The sequence below is a fragment of the Eumetopias jubatus genome, unplaced genomic scaffold, assembly GCF_037043125.1.
Source record: "Eumetopias jubatus isolate StellerSeaLion01/CBP00866 unplaced genomic scaffold, mEumJub1_p1.0 scaffold_7, whole genome shotgun sequence".
NCBI lineage: Eukaryota > Metazoa > Chordata > Mammalia > Carnivora > Otariidae > Eumetopias > Eumetopias jubatus.
Genome location: NW_028274813.1, coordinates 14,939,215 through 14,955,354, shown reverse-complemented (window position 1 = coordinate 14,955,354; position 16,140 = coordinate 14,939,215). Strand labels below are relative to the sequence as shown.

The following is a 16,140-nucleotide window of genomic DNA, read 5'->3' as shown; positions in this document are numbered from 1 at the left end:
TAAGCTATATTCCACATATTGCCTAGTATATTGCTGAACATAGAGTGGAACTCAACACTTAACAGATGAGAAGGCTCAGAAATAGACCCCCATAAATATAATCAACTGATATTTGACGAAGGAGCAAAAGCAATACAAAGATAGTCTCCTCTTCAGCAAATAGTGCTAGAACCAGATAACTACATGCAAAAAAGTGAATCTAAACACAGACCTTACCACCCTTCACAAAAATTAACTCAAAATGGATAATAGACCTAAAGATAAAATATACAACTATAAAATTCCTAAAAGACCAACACAGGAAAATACCTAGGTATGGTGGTGCCTTTTTAGATACAACACCAAATACATGATACATGAAAGAAGTAACTAATAAACTGGACTTCATTAAAATAAAAAACTTCTACTCTGTGAAAGACAACATCAAGAACATTTGAAGACAAGTCAAAACCTGGGAGAAAACATTTGCAAAAGACACATCTGATAAAGAACTGTTATCCAAAACATACAAAGACCTCTTAAAACTCAACAATAAGAAAACAACCCAATTACAATTTAGGCCAAAGACCCTAACAGACCCACTCATCAAAGAAGGTATACAGATGGCAAATAAGCATATGAAAAGATGCTTCACATCATATGACATCAGGGAAATGCAAATCACAACAAGATACTACTACATGCCTATTAGAATGGCCAAAATTCAGAACACTGACAGAACACTGACAATGAGGATGAGCAAAAGAGACTTTCATACATTGCTGGTGGGAATGCAAAATGGTACAGCCACTTTGGAAGACAGTTTGGTGGTTTCTTACAAAACTAAATATACTGTTACCATATAATCCAGCAATTGTGTTCCTTAATATTTACCCAAAGGAGTTAAAAACTTCTGTCTACCCAAAAACCTGCACATAGATGTTTACAGGAGCCTTATTCATTATTGCCAAAACTTGGAAGCAACCAAGATGTCCTTCAGTAGGTGAATGGATAAATAAACTTAGTACATCCAGACAAGGGAATATTATTTAGCACTAAAAGGAAATGAGCTATCAAGCCAAGAAAACACATGGTGGAAACTTAAATGCATATTACTAAGTGAAAGAAGTCCATTTGAAAAGGTTACATACTGTATGATTCCAACTGTATGACATTCTGGAAAAGGCAAAACTATAGAGACAGTAGGAACAACAACTGGTTGTGGGGGTAGTTAGGAAGTATACAGGCAGAGCACAGAGGATTTTTAGGTCAGCAAAAATACTCTGTATAATGATGGACATATGTCACTGCCCATTTGTCCAAACCCAAAGAATGTATAACACCAAGAGTGAATCCTAAGGTAAACCATAGATTTTGAGTGATTATGATGTTAACATAGGTTCATCCTTGGTAAAAAGTGTACCATTCTGGTGAGTGATACTGATAATGGGCTATACGTGTGTGGGGTAGGGAGGTATATGCGAAATCTGTACCTTCCTCTCAATTTTGATGTAAACCTAAAACTGCTCTAAAAAAAAAAAAAAGAAAGGCTTAAAGGGAGGGGCCTCCGGCTGGGTCAGTCACTAGAGCATGTGACTTTTGATCTCAGGGTCATGAGTTTAAGCCCCACATTGAGCACAGTGCTTACTCAAAAAAAAAAAAAACAAAAAAAAGACTTAAAAGGAAATCTCTAAAACACAATAGTAGTATCTCCAGATTGCAAGATCATGGGTAAATATTTTTCTACAGCTTTCAATTTTCTATAATTGTATTCTATAATATATATCACTAATTTAAAAAACGTAATAACTACCCTTTGAGGGGGAGGCCTATGAAGCCTCATACTCATTATGTCAACCTCACACTCCTACGCAGTCTCCTTATGGTTGCAAAAATTGCCCTTTGCAAGTGCATGTCATCCGAATCTAACATCCAGGTTACAGGTAACATTCCTTACCATTCTGGTAGAGCCACCTTCTGTAGTGTTTTACGTGTTAAATACATTGCCCACAGATTACCTAATAATTAGAAAAGTCACACTGCAACCAAGTAATGATGACTGTCTGTAGACTCTGTAGTTAGTTATCACCTAGGTTGTAAGACTTAGAATGGCCTTTCACTTTCCATTCCTGGTTGGGAATTATGCCCTGCTCCCTGATCAACCATCTATAAAGATATGGACTCTGAGGTGGTTAGACTTGGTTACATTATCACCTTGTGGCTAATTTAAATAATACCAGGAGCAACATCATACCAAGTAAAAACTGCAAATTCTTTAGAGTAACTGCTTGTGGCAACTGTCATTACGCTCCACAGACTGAAATGAATACATAATGAGAGCTTCCACACCAGAGGCAGTACTGTCCAGTACTGTATCTCCTGACCAAGAAAGTCAGTCCTACCCACAGTGAAGAAAAGGGATTCCAATGGACTGGGGGCAGAGAATGGATGTCCTCTACATTGGGAGGTGAAGTAGGTACATGATTCACAGAAAGAGCAGGATTTCCTTGACAAGGTGACTGCATCTCAGTTCGTCTAAGCGATTAGGGGAATGAGCTATGTACTCTTCTTGCCATCAATTTATTTTGGGTCTTTAATTTCAATTAGGTGCTCCCTGTTATGCCACATCCCATGCTTCTAGCATCCATGACAATGACCACTCACTTTCTTGGGTTCCATCAAAAGGCTGACACCATCCATACCACGGCAATAATACAATCCAGAATTCTCACTTCACATCCAACCTGTCTCTCTGCTTTATCCCTATATTCCCCAGCTTCTGAATTAAAGTAAAATCAGGTATTCTCCCCCCAATTGTGAAGAACAAAGTAATTTTTACGGTGAAAGCTGAGTTAACAACTCCTACAATCACAACCTCTTGTTTGCCAATCCAGCATTATAAGCTGCCCATCCCAGAAGAAAAAAAATTAAGAATTTTGTGGTATTATGAATTGAGCCTGACTATAGACTCCAAAAAAGCTAGATCCGGCATGCAATGTCCATCTTTGGTCCCATGCCTATCTCCTCATTCTAGCAATCAACCAACACCAAGGAGTTAGTGTTTTTCCCTATGCTTACTACTTCAGATAGATATACATGCCAGGGTCATAAGATGGGCACTATATTCACATGTCCATCTAACAACTGAATCCACCTCTAAATAACATTGGCCAACAGAAGGTAATACTTTAGATAGGAAATCCAGACACTATTAAGGTCTTTGTACCAGTTCTTGGTGTCTTTGGCCAATATGGTGATGTCATGTGCCACTTATAATTAGAATAGATACCACTGTAGCCTAAGCAACTTGTTTATGCTGGTTAGGTGTAACCCCTTGCCAGTGCTATGCTGTCTCAGAATACTGATCCATGTTGAAACACAAGTTCTCCAGCAAGAAGAACTTGCTGGTCTTTAGGACTGAAGCGAGTCGGCCTGCTGTTAGTGGCTGCTTTATGCTTGGGTAGTGGCAACACGTAGTCTCAAGCCCTACAAAACACATCATCCCAGCTACCTTCTCTGATTGGACATGAACCTAGTGTGTTATTTGAACTGTCTATGCAAGTACATCCACTTTAGAATTTCATAGGGTTGAGATGATCTGTCCTTTTGATGTATTCATGTTCCTTCTCAAATATTAACATATTTGGTCTATCTCTGAGTGCAGACTCTGGCTCCAAAATGGAATTTATTAATGGACAATCCTGGGCTTTCCGTGGTCCAAATTACTCAGGCAAACCCACTGCAACTGTTTGAGTCTGTTGAAATCATCACCTGGGGCACTGAGTTACAACTCACTTGATACCATCCAGGATGCACATAATTTTGCACATTAAGTGAACTTTCCAGGTCCCCAGTGAGTGAGCATTTTTATGGATTGATGATGCATGATATCTATCAGTGTTTTAAGTCCCTGATGATACTGAGCAAATCCATCAGCAAAAGACCATACTGAGGATTGCTTTTTTTTTTTTTTTGGTAATAAATCTTCAAACACGGAGATTTATGCTATCCAGCACGGGGGACCTTAGGCAAGGTCTGAATTTTTTTTTTAAGATTTTATTTATTTATTTGACAGAGAGAGACACAGTGAGAGAGGGAACACAAGCAGGGGGAGTGGGAGAGAGAGCAGCAAGGTTCCCACTGAGCAGGGAGCCCAACATGGGGCTCGGTCCCAGAACCCTGGGATCATGACCTGAGCCGAAGGCAGATGCTTAACGACTGAACCACTCAGGTGCCCCAAGAGGTATGAAGTTTTTAAAGGGATTTCAATACTTAGCAAATTATCCACATCATTATATAATGCATAAAGTAAGTGAATAAATTTGACCAGGCTCTGAATTTTTTTCAGGTTGACTTCCTAGCCCACCAGCTAAACATGGATTACTACTATATTTACAACAGTGGTTTCTCAACCCTGGCTGCATTAGAACAATCTGGTAAGCTTAAAATTTTAAAACAGAAGCAAACACCAACAAAGAAACTATACTCAAGACCTACCCTAAACAAATTAAATCAGAATTTCCAGGAATGAGATTCAGCCATTGGCGGTTTTGTTTTTAACCGTCCAAGTGATTCTAATATATAGCCAGGGTTGAGAATCAGGAATCTGGAGCAGTGGTTTTCAAACTTTAGGCTACACATCAGCAACACCTGAAGGTGATCAAAATGGATTGCTGGGTCTTGCCTATATCTACAGTTCCGGATTAGGTCTCGGGGGGAAGCCTAAGAATTAGTAGGTTTCCAGGTGATACTATGCTGCTGGTTCAAGGACCACACTTTGAAAAACCACTGATCTAGAGCATGTTTTTCAAATTTTAATGTTTACAAATTATCTGAGACTATTAAAATACAGTCTAATTCAGTAGGTCTGGGGTGGAGTTTGAGATACGCATTTTTTTTTAAAGATTTATTTATTTGAGGGGTACCTGGGTGGCTCAGTCAGTTAAGCATCTGCCCTGGGCTCAGGTCATGATCCCAGGGTCCTGGGATTGAGCCCCACATCCAGCTCCATGTTCAGCAGAGAGCCTGCTTCTCCCTCTCCCTGCCTACTTGTGATCTCTCTCTGTCAAATAAATAAATAAAATCTTAAAAAAAAGATTTATCTATTTGAGAGGGAGAGAGTGCGCACGAGGGAGGCCAGAGGGAGAGAAGCAGACTTCCCACTGAGCACAGAACCCCAACACAGGGCTCAATCCCATGACCCCGAGATCATGACCTTAGCTGAAATCAAGAGTTGGGCGCTTAACCGACTGAGCCACCCAGGCACCTTGAGAACTGCATTTCTAATCAGCTCCCAGGTAATGCTGAAGCTCCTATGAGGCCCACACCTTTGAGTAGCAAGGAGCTAGAACTGACAGCCATTTGACATCTATCACGCAAACTAAAAGTGGCTGGAAAAATCCTGAAGAAGGCCAGTTTTGTATACTAATAAAGAAGTGACTCATTTTGACCTCCTGCTCATCCCTGTTCCAGCAATCACCTGGACATAGTCTCCTGGAAAGTCTTGTGATTATAATGTAATAATTGTAAAATAGCTAACATCTCCACTAAGGTGAAGTATTCCTCACTTTACTTGATATAGCTGATCACTTCCTTCTCCTGAAATACTCTTTTCATTTGACTTCCATGACCCCACACTCTTTGGTTTTCCTCCTACCTCTCTGGTCACTTTTTTTTTTTTTAATCAGTTCTTTTTCAAGTTATACATTTAAATGTTGGAATGCCACAGGAATCCATTTTTTTAGATCTTTTCTCCATCTATACTTAATCCCTCAGTGATCTCATCCAGGTTCATGGCTTTATTAAACATTACCTATATACTAATAACACCTAAATTTATAGCAGCCTAGACTGCTCCCCTGAAACATAGACACATATGTTCAACTGCCTAATTTACAACTCCATTTGATTGTCTATTAGTATCTCATATGTAACACTTCTAAAACAGAGCTCATGATCTTTCTTTTCTCCCCAAACAAAATTTGCCCTTCCCACAGTCTTTCCCCATTCAGTAATTAGAAATTTCATTCTTTCAGTTGTTTCAGCCAAAAACATGATTATCATTGACATTTGTTTTTCTGTCACAAGTTCTATCTGGTCCATCAGCAAAGCATATTGCCTCTCTCTTTGAATATATCTGACCCTTTCTCACTACTGGCACTGTTACCACTCTGGCCCAAGACACCCATATCTCCTGACTAGATTATTGCAACAGTCTCCTAAATGGTCTTTCTTCTTCCATCCTGCCCTTCTCCCTCAGTCTGTTCTGAACCTTGGAGCCAGAGTGACCTTGTTAAACCATTAAGGCAAATATGTCACTAACTTGATTAAAGTGTTCCAATAACTTCTGGTCTCAAATGGGAAGGCTAAAATAAAATCCTCTCAGTCCAGGAAGTCCTATGCAATTTGCCCCACCATCACTTCAGCAGACCTCACTTCTTACTAGTATCACCCAAATTCACTACACTCCAGCCACACTAGCTTTCTTACTTTGCCTCACACACATGAGGCATTCCACTTCAGGGCTTTTGCACATGATAGTTCCTTTGTTTGAAACGTCCTTCCTTTAAAATACCCACACAGCAGCACATTCCTTTATCTCCAAATCTCTACTCAAGCGTTATACTTTACAGTGAGGCCTTCTTGACTACCCTATCTAAACTCTTCTCAGTAGTTCTCAGTAGTTTCTAGTCCCTACCTCACTTTCCGTTTTTTTTTTTTTTTTAGCCCTCATATACAATATACACAGTTGGCCCTTGAACAAGGATCCACTTATATGCAGATTTTTTTTTCAATCAATATACTACAGGGCTGTATTTTCTCTTCCTTAGGATTTTTAAATATATTTTTTAAAGATTTTATTTATCTGAGAGAGAGAAAGAGAGAGAGATGTGGGGCGCAATCCCAGGACCCTGAGATCATGACCTGAGCCAAAGGAAGACACTTAACCCACTGAGCCATCCAGGCACCCCTTCCTTAGGATTTTTTTAAAAACCTTTTCTTAGCTTACTTTAAGAATATAGTATAAAATACATATGACATACAAAATATGTATTAAGCAACTGTTTATGGTATTGCTAAGGCTTCTGGTCAATAGTAGGCTATTGGTAATTTTTGAAGGAGTTAAGTTACATGCAGGTTTTCAACTGCATGGGGGGGTCAGTGCCCCCAACCCCTGCATTGTTCAAAGGTCCACTGTGTGTGTGTGTATATATAAACACCATATAATATATATACTATACATACTATATACATGTATATAACATATAGTGTGTATATATATATAGTATGTATAGTGTATATATATTACAAATATATATATGCACCAGGTAATATATTTCCTGTTTATTCTGTATCTTCCCCCAGTAGATATAAACTCCATGAGGGTAGAGAATTTCATCTCTTTGGTTCACTGCTGTATCTCTAATGCTAAGAATAGCCCCTGGTAAATAATAGGTACTCAATAAATATTTGCTGACAGAATAATACACATTTCCATGCTAAGATGTGTCCCAAATGCCACTGAAGAAAGTGTCTTAAGAAGGTGAGAGTGACCAACTGTGGCAAATGATGATGATAAATCAAAAAAGATGAGAACAGAGAGTTGATCAATGGATGTGGCAATGTGGAGATCATTGGTGACCTTGACAAGGGCTGCTATGGTGAAACAGAAAGACTGAAGGGACAGAAACAGAAAGGACTAAATGGGAGAAAAAGAACTGAAGGGGCACCTGAGTGGCCCAGTCAGTTGAGCTTCTGACTCTTGGTTTCAGCTTGGGTCATGATCTTGGAAACGTGAGACTGAACCCTGAATTGAGCTCTGCACTCAGCGCAGAGACTGCTTCAGATTCTCTCTCCCTCTCCCTCCATCCCTCCCACTCTCAGTCTCTCTCTCTCTCTAAAATGGATAAATAAATCCTTAAAAAAAACTGAGGATAGTGAATACAAATAACTCTTCCAAATATTCTCTCTTAACATGAGACCACTGCATATGATGCTACACCTTCCCAGGATGCTATACTTTTGCTCATTTCTTTTGATGACATTTCCTCCTGTTTTCCTTAAAGACAGTTAAAGTATTATATTCACTAAGAAACATCATTTTGAACTGTTACGTCCCCATGTACATACCAGATTACAGATATACCAGTGCTATCCCTAGTACACATAGTATCCTAAGTAATTGTTTACTGGACTGATTGTGTCTTTAAACTCAGAATATCTTCAGGCAAGATCCTTATGCAAAGCTAATGCTCAATAAATACAGGTATCTCCCGTTTTTTTGAAAGTTCATGTTACGCCACCAGCTTCACAAAAGGCTTACATTAGAACCTGTTTTCACTAACTGAGAGGAATCCGAAAAGGAATTTAGCTTTTACAAAAAAAGGCGAAAAACAAAAATAGCGTTTGTTTTACTACTGCAAGCTGTTACAGAGCATATACCCCAAGCAGGGAGAGTGGCCCCGCCAAAACTCCTTGCTTGGATCTATATTCAGCATCCCAGCATCAAGCCGTCATAGCTTTGAACTGTGTCTGTGAGCATGTGTGCTTTACATCTCAATTTAGTTTGTGCATCCATTAGCAAGATGTGTCCTAAGGTATCAGAAAAGGTAAGAGAAGTTATTTTTTGGGTCTAGGAATGCACATTTTTCCATATAAATTAATGGTAATTGCTTCTTTGCTTTATACCATTTTGGCTTAAAAAAGTTTCATGAGAACATGCTTTCCGATAGTGAGGAAACCTGTATTTCTTTGAGGTGTGAAAAGGCCTTGAACAGTAAGGTCTTAATGGTTCTAAGAATTTATTATTCTACGTTTTCCTTCATTTATATCCAAAATATATTTTGTTAGTTCCCTGCATATTCAATGAGACCTTATAAAATAATTATAATGCAAATCTAAAAATTTGACTTTTCCCTTAATAAAGACATTTTACATTTATGACAACTTGAACTATTATTCCAGATAATTCCTACCTTTCCCTGAAAACATCTTTTAATTTTATCCCTTAAACTATGCAGTATTTGTAAAACAAATAATAAATATTTTGATAACCAAACACATAAGAATAAGAATATAGAATACAATCATTATATAGTTTCTGAAAGTTAAGCTCACCAAATTCTAATAACTTAAACATAGGGACATTTTACTAAATCTGTATATATTCTAATATTTTTGGAAGTACTGCTTCTAGATACTACACAGTGCTTAAGAAAATTATGGTATTAGGTTTCAAGGGAGGGTTTATATCCATTTCTCAAACTGCTTATGTTAAGAATTCTAAGCATGCATGTTTTGGGATACAGACTGGCAGTGAGCTTCCCAAACAGAATCATTTGGGGCACTTTATAAAAAAAAAAAAAAAAGATTTCTGGACTCCAACCCTAGAGGATTCTTAGTGCACCTGAGGAAAAGTCTAGAAAATTGGCAAAAAACACTTTAAATGATTCTGATGATCAGCCAGGTATGGGAAATATTGCCCATATATCTGAAAACATAGACAAGTAGATTTGTAGTATTTCTTTCCAGACCTTAAAAAGTTGCACCTTGAACTCATATAAACACAAAAAAATATTAATCCACCATAAATCAACAGACATTTTGAATTGCTAATTCCTATACCATAAATAGAGCTTTTAAAAACCACTTTTACTAGATTACAGTGAAGCTTGATCAGTTTTTTGTTTTCTTCTTTCTTTTCTTTTCTTTCCCCCCACTGAATCCATCAGACTCCACTGCTTGGCCACCGCTGGGGAGGGAAAGCTATGAGGTCAGGCTTCTCTTCACTCACCAGGTTCTTACTGGTCAGTTGATTAGTTTTCTTTCTTAAGAACACCACCTACCACAATTGAAGAAAAGAGGTACTATACTTTTCATTTTGTTTAAAAAAAAAAAAGTCCCATCCAGAAGGAATGAATAATTATCATCATTCTAACCTGCAACCATATAATATGGTATGCTCCCCAAAGTATCTCAGATGCATTATGTAATTTAGGCTCAACACTAATTTGTGAGATACTTTCACTATGTTTAGAAAAAAAGGGGGCGTGGGCGCCTGGGTGGCTCAGTCGGTTAGGATAAATGTCTGACTCTTGATCTCAGCTCAGGTCCTGATCTCAGGGTCCTGGGATGGAGCCCCCCTCGGGTTCCCTGTTCAGCAGGGAGTCTGCCTGTCCCTCTCTCTCTGTCCTCCCCCTACTCACACATGCAAGCGAGTGCTCTCTCTCAAAAACAAACAACAAAAAAAAAACACTTCAATTCTATACCTAGAAAATACAGAAACAATGGGCACAGGCAGTTCAATATGGAGGTTCACTGGCATGAGAAAACAAGAATCAAGTACCAAAATGCACCAAGCTAACTATAGTCCATCAGTGGTCTTCACTGGTTATAAATAATTTGAAAATGGCCAATAATATTCACCACTTTAAGAACGAACTTGACAAAAAAGTGTTGGGAAGTAACGAAAAATGAATTTTAGGGGTGCCTGGGTGGCTCAGTTGGTCAAGTGTCTGACTCTTGATCTCAGGGTTTTGAGTTCAAGCCCAATGCTGGTCTCCGTACTGGGCGTGGAGCTTACTTTAAAAAAAAGAAAAAAACAAAAAAACAAAACCCAAAACCTGATGTTATTGCATCCTTTGGTAAGACAATTGGGAAAAGTTTCAAAATATAGACCAAGCTATAGATGTGCATCTTGTGCTAAAACCAGCAGTCTAGAATTCTACAATTTTATAATTTAAAACCTGTAATAAACACTTAACAGCAAAAAAAAAAAAAATCTGACCCTAAGATTCCTGTATTATTCCTGATAGTGAAATGAATTTCTACATGATTCTGTAGTACTGAAATAAATATAACTAAAGGATAAATTACTAAAGAAGTATATATAGATACATGGCAAAAAGAAGACAACTACAAGCAACACAGATAAAAAGGTAAGGCAAGTCAGGTGGCACCACTATCGGCTATACGAGATGTAGTAAGATGATAGGAGAACTGTAAGCAAATGACAGGCTTTACAATCAATATAGCACCTACATTTTCAAAACCTAAGGACAACAATCTGCTCATTCTGGAATAATCTTAGCTCCAAACTAAGTCATATTTGACCAATAAATTCTACGTAAGTTTCAACCAAATATGGAACATGATAAAAACAGTATTGACTTTTTATTACTAAAGCTAACATTACAGCAACATTGTTTTCCAGCATGTATCACATTTATGAGTATTACATTTTTTGTTGTGACATAACTGAAAAGTTACAGTAGTTTCTATACTTACATTTCAAACACTACATTGAAAAAAACTGAAAGGTTTGAAAATTTGATTTCACAAAGAATGATCTGTGTCATTATTGTTTGAATTAAAATTTCCAGAGCTCTTTCACTGATTTTTAAGTTATAATCTCAGTACTGTATTCAATACATGCCACCAATTTCAAGACGCTACATGATTCAGATTTCACTACCCCATTGCAATTTTGGGGGAAACCTTTTTGTTATAAATTAAGGATGAATCATTTGCATAAAATCATAAGCATGTATCCAATTATGGCAAAAATTAGAGTAGTTTGTCATTTTGAGGTATATGTAAGGGCTGTGCAACTCTATATACCAAAAAAAGACAAAAGCATTACCTTCTTTACAGCTTACTAAAACACAATTATAAAAATTCAAGCAGTGTGACATATAACTTTAATTGCTGCTGGAAGAATAAACAAAACATAATTTACCCCATCAAATAAGTCATATCTAGTTTCAGAAAGCCTTAGTACTACACTGCTCTCAACTACCAAGAAGCAAAAACAATAGAGGTGCACCGTGAGAAGACTTCAAAATCCTTCACACGGACCCCACCTACTGAATTCAACCCAACAGACAGTATCTGGGAGAGGGCTTCAGTCAAGGCTGCTTCAACTAAGTAAAACTACTCTCCCCTGTGGGGAGACCTAACTTAAGGAAAAGGAGAGAGAAACTGTAAGCGACTGGGGAAAAAGACAAAGAACTGGGGTAAATTCTACTCTTGGGGTGAATAACAACCAACGAACAAAAACACCACTTCATTCCCTATTCCATAATTTCAATTTTTGCTCTCCTTATCTTTACTCCACCTTGCTCTACCTTTAGGTCTCCTTTTCCCTTTTAAAGACCACAGTTGTACAGAGACACCCCAAACTAGAACAACTTTGTTATTTACAGAATGTAAGTACCAGAGCATCTTGCCTACAAGATATCAAAGATATTGGATTGGAAATGCCCAATTAAATCCCGTGGAACATAAATAAAGGAGTAAAACTGAGCAATCAAATCAAATCGTGGAATCTGTTAAAAATCCAGAAGCAGCACACAAACACATTCTCAAAATGTTTTTAAATATATCCTCCTGTCAAGGACAAAAATGTTGTGCTTGAAGCATAATCAATGGCCTAGAATCGTTTCTGCAGCTTTTAACTTTATCTGTCAAAAAAGCTCCGCTGAGACACTGATCGGAAATTAAATTTCAAATATACCGCTCACTAAAATGTAAACAAGCACTCACAATTTTAAGATAACACCCAAAGAATACTTAAAATGGGGAAAAAGGTGATCTAAGTAAAAAGCACAAAACTGAACTTATTTAGGAGTACTTTAGAGAAAACGAGAACTGGAAATCAATGGAATCATTTTCAGCTGCCTCTTCAGATTAACCCCTACCAAAGTGCCCTTAGGTGTGCAAATTTTTAATTTCCAATGAATCACCTGAAGGCTGCCGGGGTTTCTTTTCTATCTGCTGATAACAGTAGGCAGGGAAACCTGAACTCATTATTATGGCCACGAGGTGAGTGCCCTCCAGGATGCCACCTGGGCGCGCATCCCAGGTCCTATGTTTTTAAGCGTACAGCTTGCGTGCTTTTATCAGTTTCCCATCAGGTAAAGGATTTCCCCCTTGGCTCTTAAAGAACTCGTTTAATAAGAAATCTCTGGCGGGATTTAAAGGAATAAACTGCTTATCAAAATAACCTTTTTTGCAGTTTTCATAAATTTGGAGGAGGGAGAAGGGCACAAAGAAAGAAAACCGAACGCCCAGGTGTCACCGCACCGACGCGAGGGAGAGACTCTAGAACACGGAGATGGGGAAAGGCGTTTGTGGGGTGTCACCAGGTCCGGGACAAGACACGGGCGGGTTTCTGTCTGGAGCGATGCTCCCTGCAGGAGCCGGTCACGGCAGGCACCCAGAAGGACGCGCAAGTGCCAACTCCGCGAGCGGTTCGCAGGGCTGACGGCCGCCCCCGCCCGCGTACCTGATGATGTCGTCGCTGTGTCCCCGGTAGAACTTCTGCCGGTGCTCCCGCGGGCTGTACACCACGCCGACGCCCGCCACGAAGTACACGATCTCCTTGGCCGCCGTGTAGTAGAGGTTGTTGCGGCACTGGTGGCCCCGGTAGCCGTACACCCACTCGAGCCGCAGGTGGCAGTTCGGGGCGCTCCGGGCCGCCATGTCGGGGCGCCCACCCCGCCGCTCCGGCTCGGGCCCGCGGCGGCGGCAGGCGGCCGCGGCCCGGCGAAGAAAGCCCTGCCGCTGGCGGCCGGGACTTCCCGCCTGCCGCTTCCTCTAAGCCGCGCCGGGCAGGTGCATGTCGCTTCTTCTGGCCGCCGCCGCCGCCTCAGCCCACGGGCGGGAGAAGAACCCTCGCCTCGCGGAACATGCTGAGGGCCGCGGGCGCCGCCGGCCGTCAAGTGGGGGGCCGCGCGCCCTGCGCCCGCCTCGGCTCGTCTCCGCGGCCCGCAGCGCCCAGGCTGTGAGCCGAGCCGAGCGACGTCCCGCCCCCCGCCTCCACTCTTCAGCCACCGCCCGCGCAGCCGGCTCCCCGCGCGGGTCACCCGCGGCGTTTGCGCCCGGCCGCGACCTCGTCCCTCAGCCCGGCGGGCCCGCGCCGCGCGCCCCCGAGCCGAGAAAAGCGGCGGCGCGGCCTCGCGCGGCCCCGCCCCCAGCCGCCGTCGCCGCCGACGCCGCCCGTGCCCGTTTCGCCCCGCCCTTACCAGCGGGGGACCGTGAGGGCGGCTGGAGCTGCGGGCGACCACGGCCGGCCGGCAGCGATTACGCCGCTAACCCCTCACCTTTACCCCGGCCTGGCCGGGCGTCGCCTGCCGCTCTCGGGCGCTGAGCCCTCACTGAGCCCCTCAGACCCCTGGCGGACCCTCGGCGATCCCTCGCCTCCTGCTACTGGGAAACGGGGAAGCGCCACTGTCTGGAAAGGCCCCTGCCCGACCAGGGCTGCGTTTGTGTGTTTTTCTTGCTGCTTCATACTGCTCACTATACCAGACGGTGGGGAGAAAACCCGACTTTCTAAGTGTAGGTTTTTTTCTTTGTGCAGGTGACCTTAAAGCAGACAGTAGGATGTAGATCATAAAATGACACGCTAGGTCCGATTTCTTAATAGCTAGCTATGGTACCTGAATTTATTTTTTTAAATTACTATTTCGAATACCAATAAACTGTTGATATTTCTTGCATTGTAGTAATGGTGAAGTAAGATGGCTTGAGTATTGTGATCCTGGAGAATGTTCTGGAAACAAAATTACTGGGAGCAATGAATTCCTCACTACGTCAGTTCAGCTACTACTCAGTTTTCTAAGCCCCCTTTCTCACAGGATTACGCAAAGGTTTACCAATACCTGTAAAAGTAATTAGAAATCCATATTTTTATTTTTATTTTTTTATGTAGGCTCCATGCCCAGCATGGAGTACAATGCGGCGCCTGAACTCAGGCCCCTAAGGTCAGGATCTGAGCTGAGCTAAGAGACGTTCAACGGAATGAGCCACCCAGGTGCCCCTGAAATCTATACTTTTAAAGGTTTTAAGTGCAGGATGATAGCCACAAACAAATACTAACCCATAAAATACTAATATGAGAACTCCATGTCTAAAAAATCAGTTTTGGTTTCCCTGGAAAATACCAAAACTTGGAAATCTGACAAAAACTAGAATAAACTTGTATCCTTTCAAGAAATGTGTCTGCACAAAAGTGTTGCTTCCTATAGGATACCCATACCTAGGAATGGATGTTCCCCAGTCTCCACTTCCTCGAAGATGTAAATTACCAACTTGAGTCCAGAGGGTAGCTTTCCACCTTTTGATTGTGACTTGGAGTCTACAGGAAGGGAAGGGTCATCTCATAGCAAGGAATTTACATAAATGTCATGAAAAGTAAACTCCAAAGGTGCAAGCAGATTTGGTGAACTCCACCAGAAAGGCTGGAAGTAAAAATCAAATCCACTGTACTTGCCAGTATGTGATCATCTAAACAGGGTAGTGAGGAACTATGATGCAGGAAAAACTGCATGTAAGGACTTCATATAGTTTCTAAGCTTTCAGATGTCCTCAAGCTTATTATTTTTGCTATTTCCAGAGTGATTAGCTGTAAAACTTTTGTAATGAAAAGGGCCCTTGTCCTAATTTCCAGGAGCAGCCAAGAATTAGAAGGGGGTGGTGAGCAAGACTGGGGGAAACGTGCCCCACTCCACAACTTGTCTTTGACTCGGGATAACAATCTCAGGAGAAAAGAGGGATTCAGATTGAGCACTTGCTGAAGTGAAGAGAAAAGAGAACCCAGACCTGAGAAGTGGCTCTAAGCCATAAAAAGGTTCTCTGGACAAAGGCACATATAATTTCTCTTTGATGCCTGTATTTGTTTTTTTGTCTTTTTCTTAAGAATATGTTTACTAAATCACTCTAGTGAGTTCCCTGAAAATCCCTGGTGAGAAAAAGAAAAACTTATTATTTAAATTTAAGCCATGAACTTAGAAAAGATGAAATATTTTGTTGCCATATATTTGTGGTACATTAATTGCTAGTTACATGTAATTTTTTATGATGTAGGATGGTGAGGAATAAGAAATACTCTTTTCTGTTTCAGATTTTTCAGTACAATGTCTTATGAATCCCATGATACGTATTTAAATACTCATATTAATAAGAGATTTAAATAATTTATTTTTCCATTATCATATTTTCTGTTACAATTTTTAATGACCCAAGGGTGAGTGTGAAGCAAAAACATGCTTAATTAAAGCATCCTCAACTGACAACTGAAGACCAAAAGAGACAGCTGAGACAGCTGGCTGAAAAATGAAGCATTCATGAATGCTACCAGAGAAAAAAATAAACCTGATTAGT

At 40.6% G+C, this 16,140-nt stretch overlaps 1 protein-coding gene across 1 annotated transcript in view; it reads right to left on the bottom strand.

Moving 5' to 3' along the window:
• EML5 (EMAP like 5) overlaps positions 1 to 13,461 on the bottom strand; it is a 168,139-nt gene extending 154,678 nt beyond the window's left edge. The window contains exon 1 of the mRNA XM_028098102.2: positions 13,265 to 13,461. Coding sequence (XP_027953903.1) covers positions 13,265 to 13,461 — 197 coding nt within the window. The remainder of the gene's footprint in view (positions 1 to 13,264) is intronic.
• Between the last annotated feature and the right edge of the window lie 2,679 nt (positions 13,462 to 16,140).